Source organism: Oncorhynchus keta, chromosome 31, assembly GCF_023373465.1.
Source record: "Oncorhynchus keta strain PuntledgeMale-10-30-2019 chromosome 31, Oket_V2, whole genome shotgun sequence".
In the NCBI taxonomy this organism is placed as follows: Eukaryota; Metazoa; Chordata; class Actinopteri; order Salmoniformes; family Salmonidae; genus Oncorhynchus; species Oncorhynchus keta.
Window position 1 is genome coordinate 4249197 of NC_068451.1, and position 17015 is coordinate 4266211.

The 17015-nt window shown below is 42.0% G+C and overlaps 2 protein-coding genes across 7 annotated transcripts in view; both read left to right on the forward strand.

Moving 5' to 3' along the window:
• Positions 1 to 407, forward strand: part of LOC127914276 (myelin basic protein-like) — a 51276-nt gene extending 50869 nt beyond the window's left edge. Inside the window, exon 4 of the mRNA XM_052489339.1 lies at positions 109 to 407. Coding sequence (XP_052345299.1) covers positions 109 to 407 — 299 coding nt within the window. The remainder of the gene's footprint in view (positions 1 to 108) is intronic.
• Positions 362 to 16691, forward strand: LOC118364227 (myelin basic protein-like). 6 transcript variants are annotated; one of them, XM_035745583.2, is made up of 7 exons: positions 483 to 633; positions 10400 to 10495; positions 10841 to 10867; positions 11181 to 11210; positions 12410 to 12493; positions 12706 to 12724; positions 15098 to 16691. In XM_035745583.2, exons 1-6 carry the CDS (start codon positions 520 to 522, stop codon positions 12706 to 12708), a joined length of 354 nt encoding a protein of 117 aa, XP_035601476.1. In that variant the 5' UTR covers positions 483 to 519; the 3' UTR covers positions 12709 to 12724; positions 15098 to 16691. The 6 variants fall into 6 exon arrangements, with proteins under 6 accessions (XP_035601474.1, XP_035601476.1, XP_035601478.1 ...); XM_035745585.2 differs by having other exon boundaries at positions 12419 to 12493; XM_035745581.2 differs by lacking the exon at positions 12706 to 12724 and having other exon boundaries at positions 362 to 633.
• Positions 16692 to 17015: the final 324 nt, after the last annotated feature.

Genomic DNA, 17015 nt, shown 5'->3' on the forward strand with positions numbered 1-17015 from the left:
TCTCTGGCAGAAAGGGCAGGGTCTTGTCAAAGGGACTCATTGTGCAGGGCCCTTGTGCGCCATGCAGGCCCATGGTCCAATAGATAACCCTTGTTTGTTTCTGCGCAGGCCTGGATGAGGCAGATGTGAACCTGAACAATGGCTGCCCCTCTGAGAAGGCGGCGGCGGTGACTGACTCCACGGGCACTGAGGGGCCCAGCAGCTCCTGGAACGAGGCCAGCACAGCTGATGCTGACGATAGCGCCGTGCCACGCCCCCACCTGGTCCGCCTCTTCTCCCGAGATGCCCCGGGCCGCGAGGACAACACCTTCAAAGACCGCCCTTCTGAATCAGATGAGCTACAGACCATCCAAGAGCACAGCGGAGCGGGATCAGAGTGCGGTTCAGAGGATCAGGATCTAGACTAAGTTTGTTTCTTTGCTCTCCTTTCTCTCTCTTAATACCCCCTTCGCTCTTACCTGAGAGACAGAACCCCACTTACAGAGATACTAGCTGCACTACCCAACCCAAACCACTGACATGGCAACTGCAAGCTCCTCTGGACTGTCTAGCCTGGGAAGGAAAAAGAAGTCCCCTGGCCTTATGGATCAAATTGGGAACTTCTTTGGAGGGGACAAGAAGAGGAAGAGCAAGGTGAGGAAAGGAGAGAGTTTGATTTGTTTGAAAGATACACCTCTAATGTACCATGGTTCATTTTTGTGTTCAGCCTTAAGTTGAGTGACTGATGTCTGATTTGTGGTTTTGGCAGATTGTGAGCTGCAAGAAATTTGTCACAAGTTTTTGTTTCAATTTGCTACGATTTTACGTCTTTTTAGAAAATAAAAATCATGTGATCTACCAAAGGTTAAGACATTCACCTGAAATGTACTTATTTGTGATTTAATGGCATTGAAAACCTCATTTAGACACTGGATAACTGATATGGGTGTGGTTTGAGATTGGTGTAGCGCAAAGAGGCTTTGACTTAGTCTTTTGAATAATTGTTTTGTAATTGTTATTTTATCGTGGTACTATCATTAAAATTGTACATTTTATTTCAGCTAGAGCTTCAAAGCATCTGCGGTACTTATATGGTCATAAATATATCTAAAACTGGAGCCATTTTAAAGTTGTGTATCAGGTATTTTTAAGAGAGAATAATGATTCTGCTGATTTCATGGGGAAATTTGAATAAATTAGATGTATTTTGGGAGAGACTGTTATGATTGTTAGGCTACCAATTTTCCTGATTTATTAGCTGTTTGCCATTTTAACTGTGGATGGTCCATAGTGGACAAATATAACCTAAATGCCTTGCGTGGACCTCCATCGGGTACCTCCATTGGGTGTCTTCGACTAGGATTCTCTCAGTCCTTCTTTACAAAGACAACTCTAGACCATAATATTGTACATAATCCAACATAAATAATATAATATACCATAGAATAGGAAAAAACATTTATCTCCGCTAAACCTTATCCTATATGGGTTTGTGTAGGATTCAAGATGCTGCGTTGTGTAGTTGGAGAGCAGGTTCAGATAATATATGTAATTTAGCAGACGCTTTCATCCAAAGCGATTTACTGTCATGCGTGCATACATTTTAAGTATGGGTGGTCCCGGGAATTGAACCCACTACCCTGCCGTAGCAAGCACCACCTGGACCCAGATGTGTGTGGATAACTGTTGCGGTACAGTGAGAATAATGGAGCCCACATTGCCTTGTTTGTCTCTCTCGCTCTCTCTGTGATGTGCTAATTCTAAATCCCAAAGCCTCTCCTTGAGCTGGTGACAAGGGATGTACTGTAGATATAAATTGATATAACAACCCAGTGCACATTTCAGTCAGCTTGCCACTGTTTGTGTCAGTTGTCAACTTTGGAAGCAGAGGAAAGTCTAACACACAACTTACTGGATATTACTACAGTTATGTGTTGAAGTTGGTACAGTGTATTGAAGAGAGAGTCCAACGCTGTTATGTTTTCCAGCTCTGTTTCAGTCCACTCTGGGGATTTGGAGTTAGTTCCTCATTGGTTCAGTGAGGAGAATGGTAGTTTCAGATGATCATCCAATAGGTTGCAGAATGTGGTCTGACAGTCGAGCCTTATAACAACTTCAGAGAGGACAAAAATCTTATGACTTTTGCATATAATTAAATCCCAGCTCAAAGTAATTTTAGTCGTATTTTCTTCTCAGTTTCAGAATGATTTGGTTGTGGGCATTGTAGATCAGATTCTTTCACTTTTTAAACAACATTGAAATGTACTGCTGAAACAGTAGAGTGAAAATGTCAGTGTTTTTGCCTGTCAAAATTGAATGAACAGAATTATTGTAAAAAGAGGCAGTATTCGCTTGCTTTTTAAAAATCTATTTGTTTGAATGTCATTGTCACCGCTCTGCTCTTTCAGGAAATCGTTTTCTACATCAGAGCAGTTAGTTTATGATTAAAAGAAACATGGAAAATATTTTCTACCAAGGGGGTTGCCTTCAGATTTGTGATAAGTGTTTTTAATTTCAAATATATGATACCTAACTCTGTTGCCTTGAGCATAATTTAGTTTCCTGCACTGATCAAAGTTAGAAAAAGGATTAAACAGATGAAACATTTTTATTTATTCTTAAAGGTCCAATGTAGCCGTTTAAAGAAAAATCTAATATCAAATCATTTCTGGGTAACAATCAAGTACCTTTACTGTGAGTGTATTCATTTAAAATGGTAAAAAGAAACAAAAATAGCTTCTTAGCAAAGAGTCATTTCTCAAGCAAGAATGTAGCTAAAACTGTGTGGGAGTGGTTTGAGTGGGGCGGAGCAAACTAGCTGTTATTGGCAGAGGTTTGGAATGCTCTTTCTTATTGGTCTATTAACTAATTGCGGTCAATTAGTAATTAGTAAGTCTGGTAATCCCACCAAAACGGGCTTAAATTTCAGGCTGTCATTTCAAACAGGTTTTAAACTAAAAGGGAATTGTCATAATTTTCACAATTTCACAGTATTATTCCAAACTCATGTGGAAATATTCTGAGTGTACAAAACATTCGGAACACATCCTTTGGGGGGTGGACTATTCTTGATACACACGGGAAGCTGTTGAGCGTGAAAAACCCAGCAGCGTTTACAGTTCCTGACGTACTCAAACCGGTGTGCCTAGGCACCTACTTCCATATCCCGTTCAAATGCATTTCAATTTGTCTTGTCCATTCACCTTCTGAATGGCACACAATACTACAATCCACGTCTCAAGGCTTTAAAATCCTTCTTTAACCTGTCTCCTCCCCTTCAAGTGACACAAATAAGAGCAGGTGTTCCTAATGTTTTGTACACTCCGTGTATATAAAACACAGGGACATCACATTTTTGACTGCACTGGGAATTACATTTTATAAAAAATAGTTTATAACGAAACATCAAATAGGTCTGATGTTTTCAATGCATATTTTCCATAGAAACTCACCATTAGAGGCCATGTCCATTACAGTGTTGAAAGAATGTGACATTTGATGCCCACTGTATCAAATGTCGCTGTGTACTCTTGAGCATGTTCGAGTCATACATTTATAGTTGCTTTCAACTGGTATGGGAGCCTCATATTCATTATCTCCAGCACCAAACCAGTCTACACATGTAAAAACGGTGTGTTTCTATGATCTGTAGTTAAAATAAATAAATAAATAAGACGATAGGTCCTAAAAATATTCAACTCTTCTCATGGTCACAGGGTAGGATTCAAAAAAAAATAAAAGTGATTATCGAAACCTGCAACGAGTCCCCATGTCACCGCGAATCTCATGCTGTTTGAAAATCACTGTTTTTAAAACGTTTGACATTGGGTAGAACTTATTGACTTTATATTTGTTCCTAAACAACGTTGAAATGAGCGGTTTTCACATATGTAGACACTGGTAGTGTGCTGGAGATAATGAAAATGAAGTTGAAAAGTGGTAGAATTCCCCTTTTAACTTTATTTTACTGCAGTGGCTAAACCAGGGTCACAGTGTTTGTTGGTAGTCTTAAACAACTTTTCTTTGACACAAAAGTATACACCTCTCACATGGTTATGGTCTTTAAAAAAACACACAGAAGTCCATCTGTCCCACGTCAGATATAGAGTTGAAATGTATTACATTTTGAGTTTGCGTCCCAATATTACATTTTATATACATCACTAAAGACTGAAATATAATAAAGCCGTTTGACATAGACACACCAGATTTGCCTCGTAATTTGATTTATTATTAATGATGAAATTCTGAAAATATGGATACCATTCCACCCATGACGCCACTACTGTAGGTCCTTTGACTGCAGGAAAGGCCGACTGTTATTGACAGATATGAACGTTCACTATTGAGCCATTGATCCTTTTACAAACTGGAATTTGCTCTTTCTGTTCTTGTCTTGGTTTCACCTCTATTTTTTTTGTTGTCTTTTCATTAGTTTACTCTGGTTTGAAACTAGTTCATGGGAATCTGCATGGTGATGTTATATTTTTCTTTAAGATATCACCAAAAAAACGAAGACAACTGGTTTAACCTCAGGAACTGAAGCCAATTTGTTACCTGTCAAAGCTGATTGATAATCCCTATTATTCAAAAAGGGGAAGACCTTATGAGACTAAATTGATGGATAAATGAGTGTCTATGTGCAGTCACCATGGAACTGAAACCCATGACAGGAAAATAAGCTAATTTAAATATGGGGTCTATTGAGTAACTTTGTGAGAACTAAGACCCGATAGCCTGAGTTTTGCACTCGTCCTTGGACTGAGTACCAATCTGTTTGTGCCATCATGCCAAAAAATGTTTGCTTGACAAGGAGTGGCATGATAGCAGAAGCAGACTGATACCCGGGCTAACTCAAACCCAGTGTCTTGGCCAAAAGCTTCTTAGAGCTGATCTCCTCTCGCCAGCTAGATGGAGCACCTCTCAGGTTCACTGGTGTCTTTTACAGAGACCTGGTTCAAATGCTATTTCAAATACTTCAGCTGCGCTTGATTGTGCTTGCCTGGCACAATGGAACCAATAGAATAGTCGCCAATGTGCAAAACCTGGCCATCTGGAACTCTTGGCAGACTAAAGCAAATGTTGAAAGTATTTTAAAGTATTTGAACCCAGGCTTTCCTTTACCCTGTCAGGAACTGTGTGTGTGGGGGAGTATGTTTGATCCCAGGGTGGATCCATGGATCCCAGGGTGGATCCATGGATCCCATTCGCTGATCTCTTTTGTAATGCTTTGAGATATCTAACCGGTGCTTGTATTTCCTGTGAATTGTAATGACCGACATCTGCTCCTGACCTGATCCTGTTCTGAGCTTTTGGATAAATGGCATGATTAAACTCTCTTAACAACACCCACCCTGAGCAGCGTTTTTGTTTTTTAGGCTTTTGTATTGTTGTTTTTATTATGTAATGTCATTTATTTAACAACCCTCCTCTGATGCAACAGGCGCAGTCACACCACAGAATGTTTGGAACGAAAAGCATAACTGGACACGGTCACACTGATTTGAGCGTCGTGGTTATCGCTGATTTTCACATTGTATTATCTCAATCAGTGACGTTGACTGACAATTCCGTTTCGATCCGGTCTAGCTTGAGGAGAAACCTCTCCTGCTGGGATGAGGTGGTCTATGCTAGGAATGGGTTATGGAGAATCTGGCCCAGTTGAAGAGGGGATGTTCATTGTCAAAACTATTCCCAATTGATTTGTCCTTTCACTTCTTGAGTGGATAAGTCCACACTCTGCAGTAACGGCATGCTTGTCTAGATGAGGCTGGGAGAAGTGTTGTGTAGACTTAATGGAATTACGAGGCCGACTCTTAGCTCAGCTTTTATTAAGTAGCTTAAGGCCATGTAAAAATGATTGTTGTCATGCCAAACAGTCTGGCCTCACCTCGATCTCCATATCTGATCATTCTGTCATTGATGGGCACAGTGAGAAGTTAAGTCGTGTTTGGCATGACAATGACCGTATGATTTGGCAAGACGGCGTTAACAAATCTGGGAATTTTTCTTTTGGAAATTCGTCTTTAGTACTGTCTGCCTTGTCACTTTTATTCATCTGAAAATTATATTTCAGTCACATTTGTATTTGATGCTTTTTTTTTACATTGAAAGTCTTTTAAAATAATTAGTCTTTAATTGAACATCTTGGAAGGTTTATCAAGATCTAGTAAATCAGGATAAAACAACAGTGTTTATTTCTTGTTTTCATTTTGTATTCTGTTTAGCAAAGGGGCAAATGACAGCTATTTTCAAAATCAACCTGAATACAAAATGAAAACAAGAAAGCCTGTCTCACTTTGTCCATCTCACTTTTTGGAGACTTCCAGTTAAGTATTTTCATTCGTAACTGAATATGAATAAGGACTGGAATCGCCAATGAGATGCTACTCGTCATTGAATTCATTAGATGTGCCTCATGGTCAAAAATGAAAGAGTCAATCCTTCCTTGTTCCTATTTTTTTTAAATGTGTATATTTTACAAAATGTAAGACATTTATAGTGATGGCCAGAGTCAAGTTAGTGCAGTCTCATTTGCATTTCTTCTAAAGTGTTCGTACTTGAGAGTGAAACAAGGGACAATGGAAAAATAACCTGAACTTCCTCTGAGCCCTACATTTATTTGACATATAGTTGCCATTTTATTTATTCAGAGTTGATGAGAACTGAGGAGTGTAGACCATACCTTCTATTAACTTACATTCACCTGGCACTGTAAGACAAGCAGGGTCTTTCTTACTCGACGTTCGTCCAGTACCCTGGTTTTGGATGGTAAAGAACCAGTTCAGCTATGGTTTAGTAGATTGTAGTCCACAACTTTATCTTACTGTTGTCAGTGTTAGGGAATGACCTAGAGCTCCACTGCTTTCTAATATGACACTTTTGTTGTAAACGGTCAAACCCCTTTGAGGTAGTTGTCCAATTCCTGCTAGCTTCTCCTAAATAGTTGGAGAAGTTGCAGCACAGAGACAACTGAAGAGGTGATCTGGCAGAAAGTCTGTCCTCCTGAGACTACCAACTGTCAAGTGGATTTCACTCCAAAGGAGTCCGTCGGTGGCTAGTGGATCTGCAACCCGGTGAGTCTTATTAATCAATCGCCGACTTGTCTGTTATGACACTGACGGACATTGACCTTTTGTGATCAATCAAGACCCAAGTCAAATGTAAAGCTGTGATGGGATTGAGAAGGAGCATGCACTGTATATTAATAATTGTAACGTATGGTGCGCGGATGTTTCACCTATTGTGGGTAAGACCTATTCATTTGACAGTGGGCGGTTTGTGATTTGTGTGTGTCCACAATGACTCACACACTGTCTCGATAGGATAGGATGTAGTGATCACTATGTGGCCTTCCTATCCTCCTTTTCCTTCATAAATAATACATTATTACAATGAATTTATTCCGGAATAAATTATTGACCGTGGTCCGTTTTTGAAGGAGTCAGCATCTGTCAAGGTTTGACCTGCACCTCCGAGGAGAGAGGTTTAACACTAATTAAATCCTCAGGGAGGTGTCCTATGAGTCCTGAATACTCTCTCGACCTGGGTTTAGGTGACCTTGTTCTTCACCGCAGGAAACTTTTGGTTACACTTTATTTGACACGTCACTATGACATTAACATGAAGGTGTAAATCTGGTGTCAAACCCATTTACTACTGCGGTTATAACGTATGACTGTTGTCATGATAGAGGTAACGTTTGGCTTTATGACTGTACTGGCCTAATGCCTCTGGATAACAGCCTCTATGTCAGAGGTGAAACTAAGTGTTGCCAAACTTTCTCTACGCCGGCTGGGCTGCCACGCTAGCAGCTAGCTGAGTTTAGAAATGATGAACGGACGTCCACTGCTGTGTAAATCCATTCACGTATGTTGAGGATGAAATGGGCTTTTTAGCTTTATGAAAGTTGGATGACAGTGAGGCATTTTTATAGTTTTTCTTTCCCGCTGTGGAACGAGCTCCTTTGTGAAATCTGAATTGTGGGTAAATAATAAAGCACTTCCGTGCCAGGAACACACACTTATCTCTTATACTCTTCAAACATCAAACCGAGAGAGAACATTTCCTCTATCCATTCCTCCCTCCCGACACAATAATCCCCCGCTCGGCTCTATCCTGAAAGGACTCTCCTTGCGTCAGAATGCCGTTGTCCTTTGAACACTCTTCGTGTTGGAAAATCAAAACCGATACTGACAACGTCTATTGCAAGATGATTCAGTAAAGGACATGTGAAGATCGTAACTGAATATTGTGATCCTTCTTTACAAATATATCAAACGGATTCTAAATTCAGAATTGAATCGTTCAATGTCTCTCTCGCTCTAACTTCTCTCCCTCCACTTTCGGACTCAACTTTCTCTTCCTAACTCTCTCTCAGGCTACTCGATCTCTGGACCTGTATTTAATGGGAACATAAGTGGAACGTCTGTGTGTAGTACCTAACTTTGATGGGAATATGTGACCAAGTCTATGTTCAATGTTCAAAATAAATAATTCCTAATCAACTGCAGGATCGGGTTCTGCAATGGCAATCAGTACTGAACCCCTAGCTGTGCATCCCAAACGACACCCTATTCCCTATAAAGTACACTACCTTTTGATGGGTCTTGGTCAAAAGTAGCGCACTATATATGGAATAGGGTGCCATTTGGGACGCAAAACCAGTTGTCTCCATTTTGGTGACAGAGCTGCTGGAACACACAAAGGATAAGCGTTGAGTCATCCAGTCGCAGCTGCGAGGCAGATCAGTTCTTCACAACAACCACAAGTGGTGAGATTAATTCACCTGTACCAACTCCAGCACAAACACAATGAGCATTTGGTTTGGTTGAAAACAACTTATTTTCCAAGTCTTTTCAACTTCTTTTGCTCATAGGGAACAAACTGACCGACCAACAACCATGCTACCTGGCTATTCTACTGAGCATCTTCTGTATTCATAAATGTGTTGGATATTATCATCCAATTCCAATAGTTTGATAGATTTTAAATTCCCTCTGGTCCTCCGGGTTAGAGGACCCGGGGCTAAGAACAAACACATGTTCTATGTTAATGTGTTTATTTCCTGAGGTCATTTTCTGCTTGAGTCTGCATCCATCCAGCCATCTATCCATCCATATATGGGCTGAAAAGACAGTGAATGAAATGCAAGTGGAAGCACTAATGAGTGTATTATATTGTGAATGATGTACAGGGGTGAAAGTTTGCCTTCTCATTTTGGTAAAGTTCTTTCATGGGGATAATCGCAGTGATTCAGTGAGAGCCTCAGCCTCTCCAGTCTCTTCAATCGCTGACATGAAAGGGGGCATAAAGGCCCCCTCGCTCTCACTCCACAAAATACCACAGAGAGAGAGAGGCACTCATTAGGATGAAATGGGTTTCGCTATATCAAAGGATGTTATTCACAAACATACCCCTAAATAGCCGACTGGGAATAATCAGGGTTATTATTGAGAAAATGACAATGAATCATTGCAGATTCACGCCATTTTAATTAAGGTCCCAGTTGTGTGTGTCTAGAAAGTACATGTTAGAGCCTATTGTGAGAGGGGGGTGCTATATATTCACGTTCAGGAGAATGAGACAGAGCTAATTTTGCATTCATCCCTATCCAATCCTCTAAAGGTTTATTTGTCTGAAGTACTTAATTGTATTGATTTCTACTTAACTTCCCCCTCAACAGCATTTAGTGTTGATATTTATCACACTTTGCAAAGATCCAAAACATTTCTTACTGACTTTATTAATTAATTTATAATTCCTTCATCCAGTTAGTGGATGGGCGTTATCTGTGTATGCCTACGTGAGTCTGCTGTGAATGACTCTGTGATGTAAGAGCTCCCCAGGTAGTCCATCCAGCTGAAGAGGAAGCCGTTCTACAGCCCCAGAAAATGTGCTCCAGCATCCCTGGTGTTTGGCAATATACCACCAGCTGTTTCCAATTCTAACACCTTTCAGGAGCTGGAGAGTGGAGACAGAGTAGAGCCTGGTCTGGTTCAGGGAGCACACTTTCTTGTTAGGTTGTGTTGGGCTATATGTATTCCCTGCGTGCCTTTATAACGTTCTTCCATCCCTCCCTCCTTTCCTTCTTCCATCCCTCCCTCCTTTCCTTCCATCACTCCCTCCTTTCCTTCCATCTCTCCCTCCTTTCCTCCTTCCATCCCTCCCTCCTTTCCTTCTTCCATCCCTCCCTCCTTTCCTTTCCTTCCATCCCTCCCTCCTTTCCTTCCATCACTCCCTCCTTTCCTTCTTCCATCCCTCCCTCCTTTCCTTCCATCACTCCCTCCTTTCCTTCTTCCATCTCTCCCTCCTTTCCTCCTTCCATCCCTCCCTCCTTTCCTCCTTCCATCTCTCCCTCCTTTCCTCCTTCCATCCCTCCTTCCTTTCCTTCTTCCATCCCTCCCTCCATTTCTTCCAGGGTTCCTTCCGTGGCCTGTCCTCCTCTCCTGCCAGACCTGCCAAGGCAGCCCCTAAGGGAGGAGAGAACGCTGTTGTACGCCTCTTCAGAACGATCGTGAGTCACCCCAATTGCATAGTTTGCCTACTATTGTTGATGTTTGACTTGTTGATATGAGGGCGGCAGGTAGTCTACCAGTCAAGAGCAGGTAGCCTAGTGGTTAAGAGCAGGTAGCCTAGTGGTTAAGAGCAGGTAGCCTAGTGGTATAAATAACTTTAGGCCAGTTAACGAAAGGTCACTGGTTCGAATCCCTGAGCCAACGAGGTGAAAAATCTGTTGATGTGCCCTTGAGCAAGGAACTTAACCCTAATTGATCCTGTAAATCGCTCTGGATAAGTGTGTCTGCTGAATGACTCAAATGTAATTGTGTTTCTAAAGGTCTGTGTCACTCTCTCCCCTCAGGTGTCCCCTGCCCCTCCTAAGTCTAGGGTGAGCCCCATTTACCTTACTCTTTGTCATTATTGTCCAATTGAGGAGTTGGTTGTTTTAGTCTTTGGATGTGATTGTATATTTGGCTTTGTTAACATATGATGTCACTGAATGTCATGTACTGTAATGTCACTGAATCTGTGCTCTCTCTGATGACGCGAGCGTCTGCCTTACTCTGCTATGCTCGACCCTGGATGTGGACTCCTCTTCTTGATGCCTTTGCTCTGAGTAAGACCTGAGTGTTTAACTTTCCTTCCCTCACCCCTGTGTCTCACCCCTGTCTGTTCCCTGTCTCTTACATGTCCTTGTCCAGTGGACGGCAATGACTGCGAAACTAGGCCTGGTACGTGGTTAAACGCTACAGCTAAAGAAAGCTAAGAGAAAAATCCCAGGCCGTTCCTTAAACAGTATATTCTGTAGCTATTTTAAGGCTTGAGAGCTTGTTCTAATCCAAGCGTACATGCATAACGCCCTCATCAGTTTTTCTCTTTTATTAAATAATGTTTTGAGTGGTTTTGTTTGGCAAGCTCTCCGCCTCTGGCTCAATTGAATATCCAGTTCTTTATTTGCTGAAGTCATTTTTCCCTTTTCGGTATGATAACCAGCAACTTAATCCTGCTTTTTCTTATTCGCCCTGCTGAATTTGAAGTCTTGTCCTCTTCTCTTGTGCGTGTGTGTCTGTGTGTGCGTGTGTGTCAGTGGTGGCTGCTGAGGGGAGGACGGCTCATAGTAATGCCTGGAATGGATTCAATGGAATTGTATCAACTGCATGGAAACCACGTTTGATACCATTCCATTGACTCCTTTCCAGCTATTATTATTAGCCGTCCTCCCCTCAGAAGCCTCCACTGGTGTGTGTGTGTTGTGGATGTTATGAGTCACACATAACAGCTAACACTGTGTGGGAGTAAAATAACAGAGTGATAAGGGATGAGACCTTTTAAAGCTCTTCTCTGAGGTAAGGGATCTTTAAATAACCCTTTGAAGTTTCCCTCCCCACATTTAATTCACCCTCATGCATGTTTATTGTGAACAGTTCTCAGTCTTTTCACCCTGTGAGAGTCAGAGCAGACACCGCTCCGCTGTTACTGAGATTGCATTGTCCCACCTTTGATTTAGAAAGCGAAACACTTCCACTTTGATTGATTTGCTCCACTGCTTCAATGCCACCGCAAAAGGAGCCACTTTTTGATCTAGGCTGGTTCCAATACTGCATGTAAAATTTCACTCCGTGATGCGCGTCACTGACTCAATAGCCATCTCTTCTATAACCTCGTCACCTGCTGGCTTTCAATTGAGCTCGGAGACGAGGCTATTTGCTTCTGTTGTTTTCACGCAACATGATATTATCAGAAAACCTGGTTTTGTACTAAACGGCCGTGCAATACCCACGTAAGATATGTACATATGATGTCGCTTTAGTCAATTAGTCAATCATTTAGATGAACAAAGACAGAGATGCAAAAGCACACACTGGGCCACCATGATAGGTGACAACAACAGTGTCCCCTGGTGTCTAACCTCACTCCTGCTCTCTTCCAGGCGTCTCAGAAGTCAACAGGATCCGCTAAGGCAAAGAAGGCCGGTGCAGGAGACAGCGGAACCCTGTCCAAGATCTTCAAAATGGTAAACTAAAAAAACAAAAGCCATTTTTAAGTGACAAAAACGCTCTCATCTGCCTTTGACATTAACATAAAAAAAGGGAATATCCCATTATATAATTCCCTTTGTATGTTATTGAAACGAATGCCAGAATGTGCGCTTGATTAAACAGATGGGATCTCTTTCTCTTTTATTCTTCCCTCCTTTCTCTCTCTTTTCTTCTTCTTTCACCTCAGTGATGATACCCAGCACTCAGTGAGTAACAGATGAGTCACGAGCGGCAATATATATGTACTCTTAATTGCTATTATGAATTTATTCAACGTTGATACGCTAAGGTGTCACCTTCCATTGCCTATCATACCGCCAGCAGAATAACAGCACCTTGAGACAGCCTCTAGACAGTGATAATTACAGTGTCTGGCTGATGCTACAGGCTTCATTGCATTAAAGAGTGCAGTTTGACGTCAAAGGTAGTGCTATTTTTGGCTTGGATATGGACATGTAGCGCCTAACATAATTGGCTGCTTACTCGCAGACAGTGACCTTGCACCTGTGGGCCTACACCTGGCTGTGTAATGAATGGATTAGAAACAAGCTTTCGGAATAGTAGCCCTGCTAACTCTTAATGGCTGTTCTAGGAGCTGTGCTAACTGCAATCGGATATGCTTAGCAATTACAATTGTGCCATGTGGTAGCTTTGCTTACTTTGCCGATGGCTTACGCGACTGCATACACACCATAAGGTAAGCCAAGCTATTATGGAAGCAGTGCCGTTCATTCTTTCTACAACTAGGATATTGCACTTTTCATTACATTGACCATCTGGTTCATGCATGTGTGTACCAAGTACACTGTATACGATACTGGGATGTATTACTACACAGGCAGACTTATACAAGGAGGTTTTTCTCCGACCTAGTAGGCCACACAAAGGCAAGGCAGACACACTTATGTGCACTTGAGTGAACATTTCCGGACTTTTCAAGGAGCAGCATAGTACCCCGATGTGTTCCTCTCAAACAGACGACTGAGGTGTTTGAACAGAGAGTATACCCTCCGTATGAGAGTTGATGTATTTGTTGCTACAATCGGCAGCATCCACTATTGACAGACTCTCCCCGTTTATTCCAGGCCACGTTTCTCCCTCTGCTCCTGCTGTAGCGCGACAGGCTCTGAACTGGAGCACATACTTAAGCAGTGCATCCACTTACTGTAATAAGCTGTCAGCAACAGCTGACACGCTCCCTATAACAGTAGAGAGGGAACATGCGCATTGTTGAGCAATGGCACGCTGCCCGTCTCTCTCCTTCTCTCTCTAGCTCAGTCTCTGCCTGTCTTTGTCCATCTTCTGTCTCTACTGTGTCTCTCTCGGCCTCTCTCTTTTGGTCTCTGCCTCTGTCTCTCTCTCTCCTTCTCTCACGCTCTTCGCTTATCTTTCTCACCTCTCACTCTGCGGATAGACTCACGTTCGTTCTCCTGTGAGTATTGACTCGGAGAGCTCCTGCATTCTGAGAGGCTGTTTGTCTCTCCTTGCGTTATCCATGGCATGGTGAATGCTAATCTCTAGGACATGCTCTGGAGGTCTCTGGCAGTTTTAATTATCCAGTCTGGCCCAAGCTTCAGATAGTTATTTTAATTAGGCAGAATAGGCACAGGGAGCATATGTTCTCGTAGGTACAGTCAGCGCACTCACAGTGGGTGTGTTGATTAGCAAGGCAACCAAGCACAGTCATCTTCAGCATACCCTACAGTAGGCCTACTTTGAAAAATGTTTAGAGTATCTGTATATGTTCACGTGCTCCCTGCATGGTGTCTTTGCTAGCTGGACTATGTGGCATTACGATAACTAAAAGATGACGAAGACTATCAAAATCTACAAATGTGTGGGTGAATAGACCACCAAATCTTCTCTTCTTCGCTTCCCCACAATCTCTCTGCCTAATTGGCGTTAAGCTAAAGCCACCATCTAGCGCTTCTGATTCCTCTATCTTGAATCGTTATCTGGGGACGGACTTTTATTTCAAATGTTCATTTGTGTGCTGTTTTCCATTCTCCAGTTCTGTTACTGCTTTCTAATTAGTCTGTTTCGAACCGATAATGATTTTAAGCTCAAATTGCTGTAAGAATGGCTCAGAGCTTGGCCCGTTTCCTCCCATCTCCTTTTGTTTTAGGAGATTTAAAGGCTTTGTACGTTATGGATTATATTCATTCCAATAGTTCTCCGTAAAGAATTGTCTCATTTGTATAATCTTTGTTCCAATCCTCTCCTCTTTCTCCTACTTTTATATCCCCACGAGAAAATGCACAATCTATTCTTAGGGAATGCGCTTGGTACAACACGTCATTGATCAGTTTTGGCAACAACATGCACATTTGAACTGGGAGATGTTTCTTTTTAAGGCATAGCTGAGAATTCACAAAATAAACAATTCTGATAATACCTAGAACTCACCCACTTATTCTAACCAAACAAAAGTACACAATGCTCAAGGCCACATAGACTGTACGACAATATACAGCTGGACATTTGTGTCCTAATGAGCACATCCCTTTAGTGAGCATCGTTAGCGAATGACAAAAACAGTCCATTTCCTGATTGTTATTTCGTCTCTCACTCTCTTGCAGGGCACAAGCCGGACTGGGTCTCTACCCAAAAAATGAGGTCCCCTTTCAAGAGCACAAAGGCAGATGTCAAGAAAAGGGACGCAAGTGGAGGAAAACAAAGAAGATACAAGAACAGATCTTTGTCGACTCACACACCTCTTCTCCCTGCTTTTCTAACACTTTCATTTTATAACTCAAATGCCTCCCCCACTGCACCCGGCTGGTAGATATAGCGACACAATCTGTGCCTCCCCCCACCCCACCCCACCCCTGCTCCACCCTCCTGTGCAACCATCTTGGATGTGAACTGTTGCTGAAGTCATCCGGACCCCCTCTTACAGCCTAAAGGACCCCTGTCATAGCTTTACAGTATCTGTGTCTTCATTTCTATTTCTCTGTCTGTCTGTCTGTATAGTCGTTTAACAAGGCTGGCTAACTGGACCAGACCTGGCTGAAGTAGCTTAGGTCCAATTGACCTGGCCCTGACCGCTTGTGGTTGTGGAAGTATGACCAGGTCTGGTTCTGGTTCAGAAACTAGTGATTATCTGTCGTGTCATGCTCGTCTTTGCACCCCCCCCCACACTCTTCCATTTCTGTACATCCTGACATGAATTCATAGCTAAGCATAGTCTTACTCAGTTGGTCATGTGTTTGTATGTCTCCCCTCCTGTATCATCAGTGTAAGTGTCCTGTCTTAAGTGTTGCTGTCTTTCCATGTTTTTACATTAGGGTCTATGGCTGGCTGTGATCTTCGGTGGTAAAATGACATCGAGCTACTGAAAGCTGTTAACCTACTAAAAGTCTCTTGTCTGTAGTATCCACTGAATTGTAGACGTTAATGGATGATATCATTTCTAATGTTGTTTTCATTTGATTTCCAGTACATGGATTAAGACACTAATGGGAGTTTCCCCATCCAGACACAACTGGGATTCGTCTAAAGTGCACTGTTTTGACCGTTGAAAAGCCAGACACTGACTGCTCTGAAACCAAGCTCACGCTGGACCTGCTACAAAGCATGGCATTTCCAACGGGGGGACAGATTCAGACCCTTCCCCCATTAGTGTAGTCTAGATTCTGTAGTCTTCTCTGTCTTAAGTATCTCTTGCTTTATATATCTATCAAAGCACTGCACACAATATGAATACAAAAACAGCTAGCTAAGCAATGCCATTTCTGACTGCCAAAAACAATGTGGTGTGTTTACTCTGTGTGGATATTAAAAGACCAACACTGTCATAAAGGTGCTCGTTATTTAACCGTGTAAAAGCATAAACGTTATTTAAACAAAAGATACATGGATATAGAGGACGTGGAGTTTGTCGACCAAGGCACGAGCGACAAACTGCTTATTACTGTCCAATACCCCCCCACACCAGTGTCTTTCCTCAATTTGTTTAAAAACAAACGTGTGTCATCTGTAGCATTACTCTGCCTGCCCCCGTCGCCCCTCCCCCATGTCTTAAAGTGTGCGCACGTTTTTGTATGGGTCCTGTGAATGAATGTAAATTAAACTCTTGAGACCCTCATTGTTGTATCTGTAATAAAAAAAATGTACGATCAGCCACTTAACTAGAAGAAATAAATAAAGCAATTAAAAATCATAAAACCGTTATGGGTCTCCGGTTGTGTTTAAAAGTAGTGTACACAGATGATGTAAGGTACAAGAAGTGATGAAACATTCAACACTATTAAGGTCAGGTCATTTGAAGCAGACTCATAAGAGCTGCATCTCACTCCTGGTTCCGAGAGTAATTGTGTTTGCATAATCAAGGAAAGGAACGTAATAATGCCTCAATGTGGGGGAAGCGACATTTGAATTTATAGAAGTTGAAAGTAGTCATGCTTTTTCCATATGCTGTGAAAGTGTAATAACTCTGGGACTAATGAAAGAGGGACAGAAATGGGTTTTGACAATAGATTTTTCATGTGCCTTTCA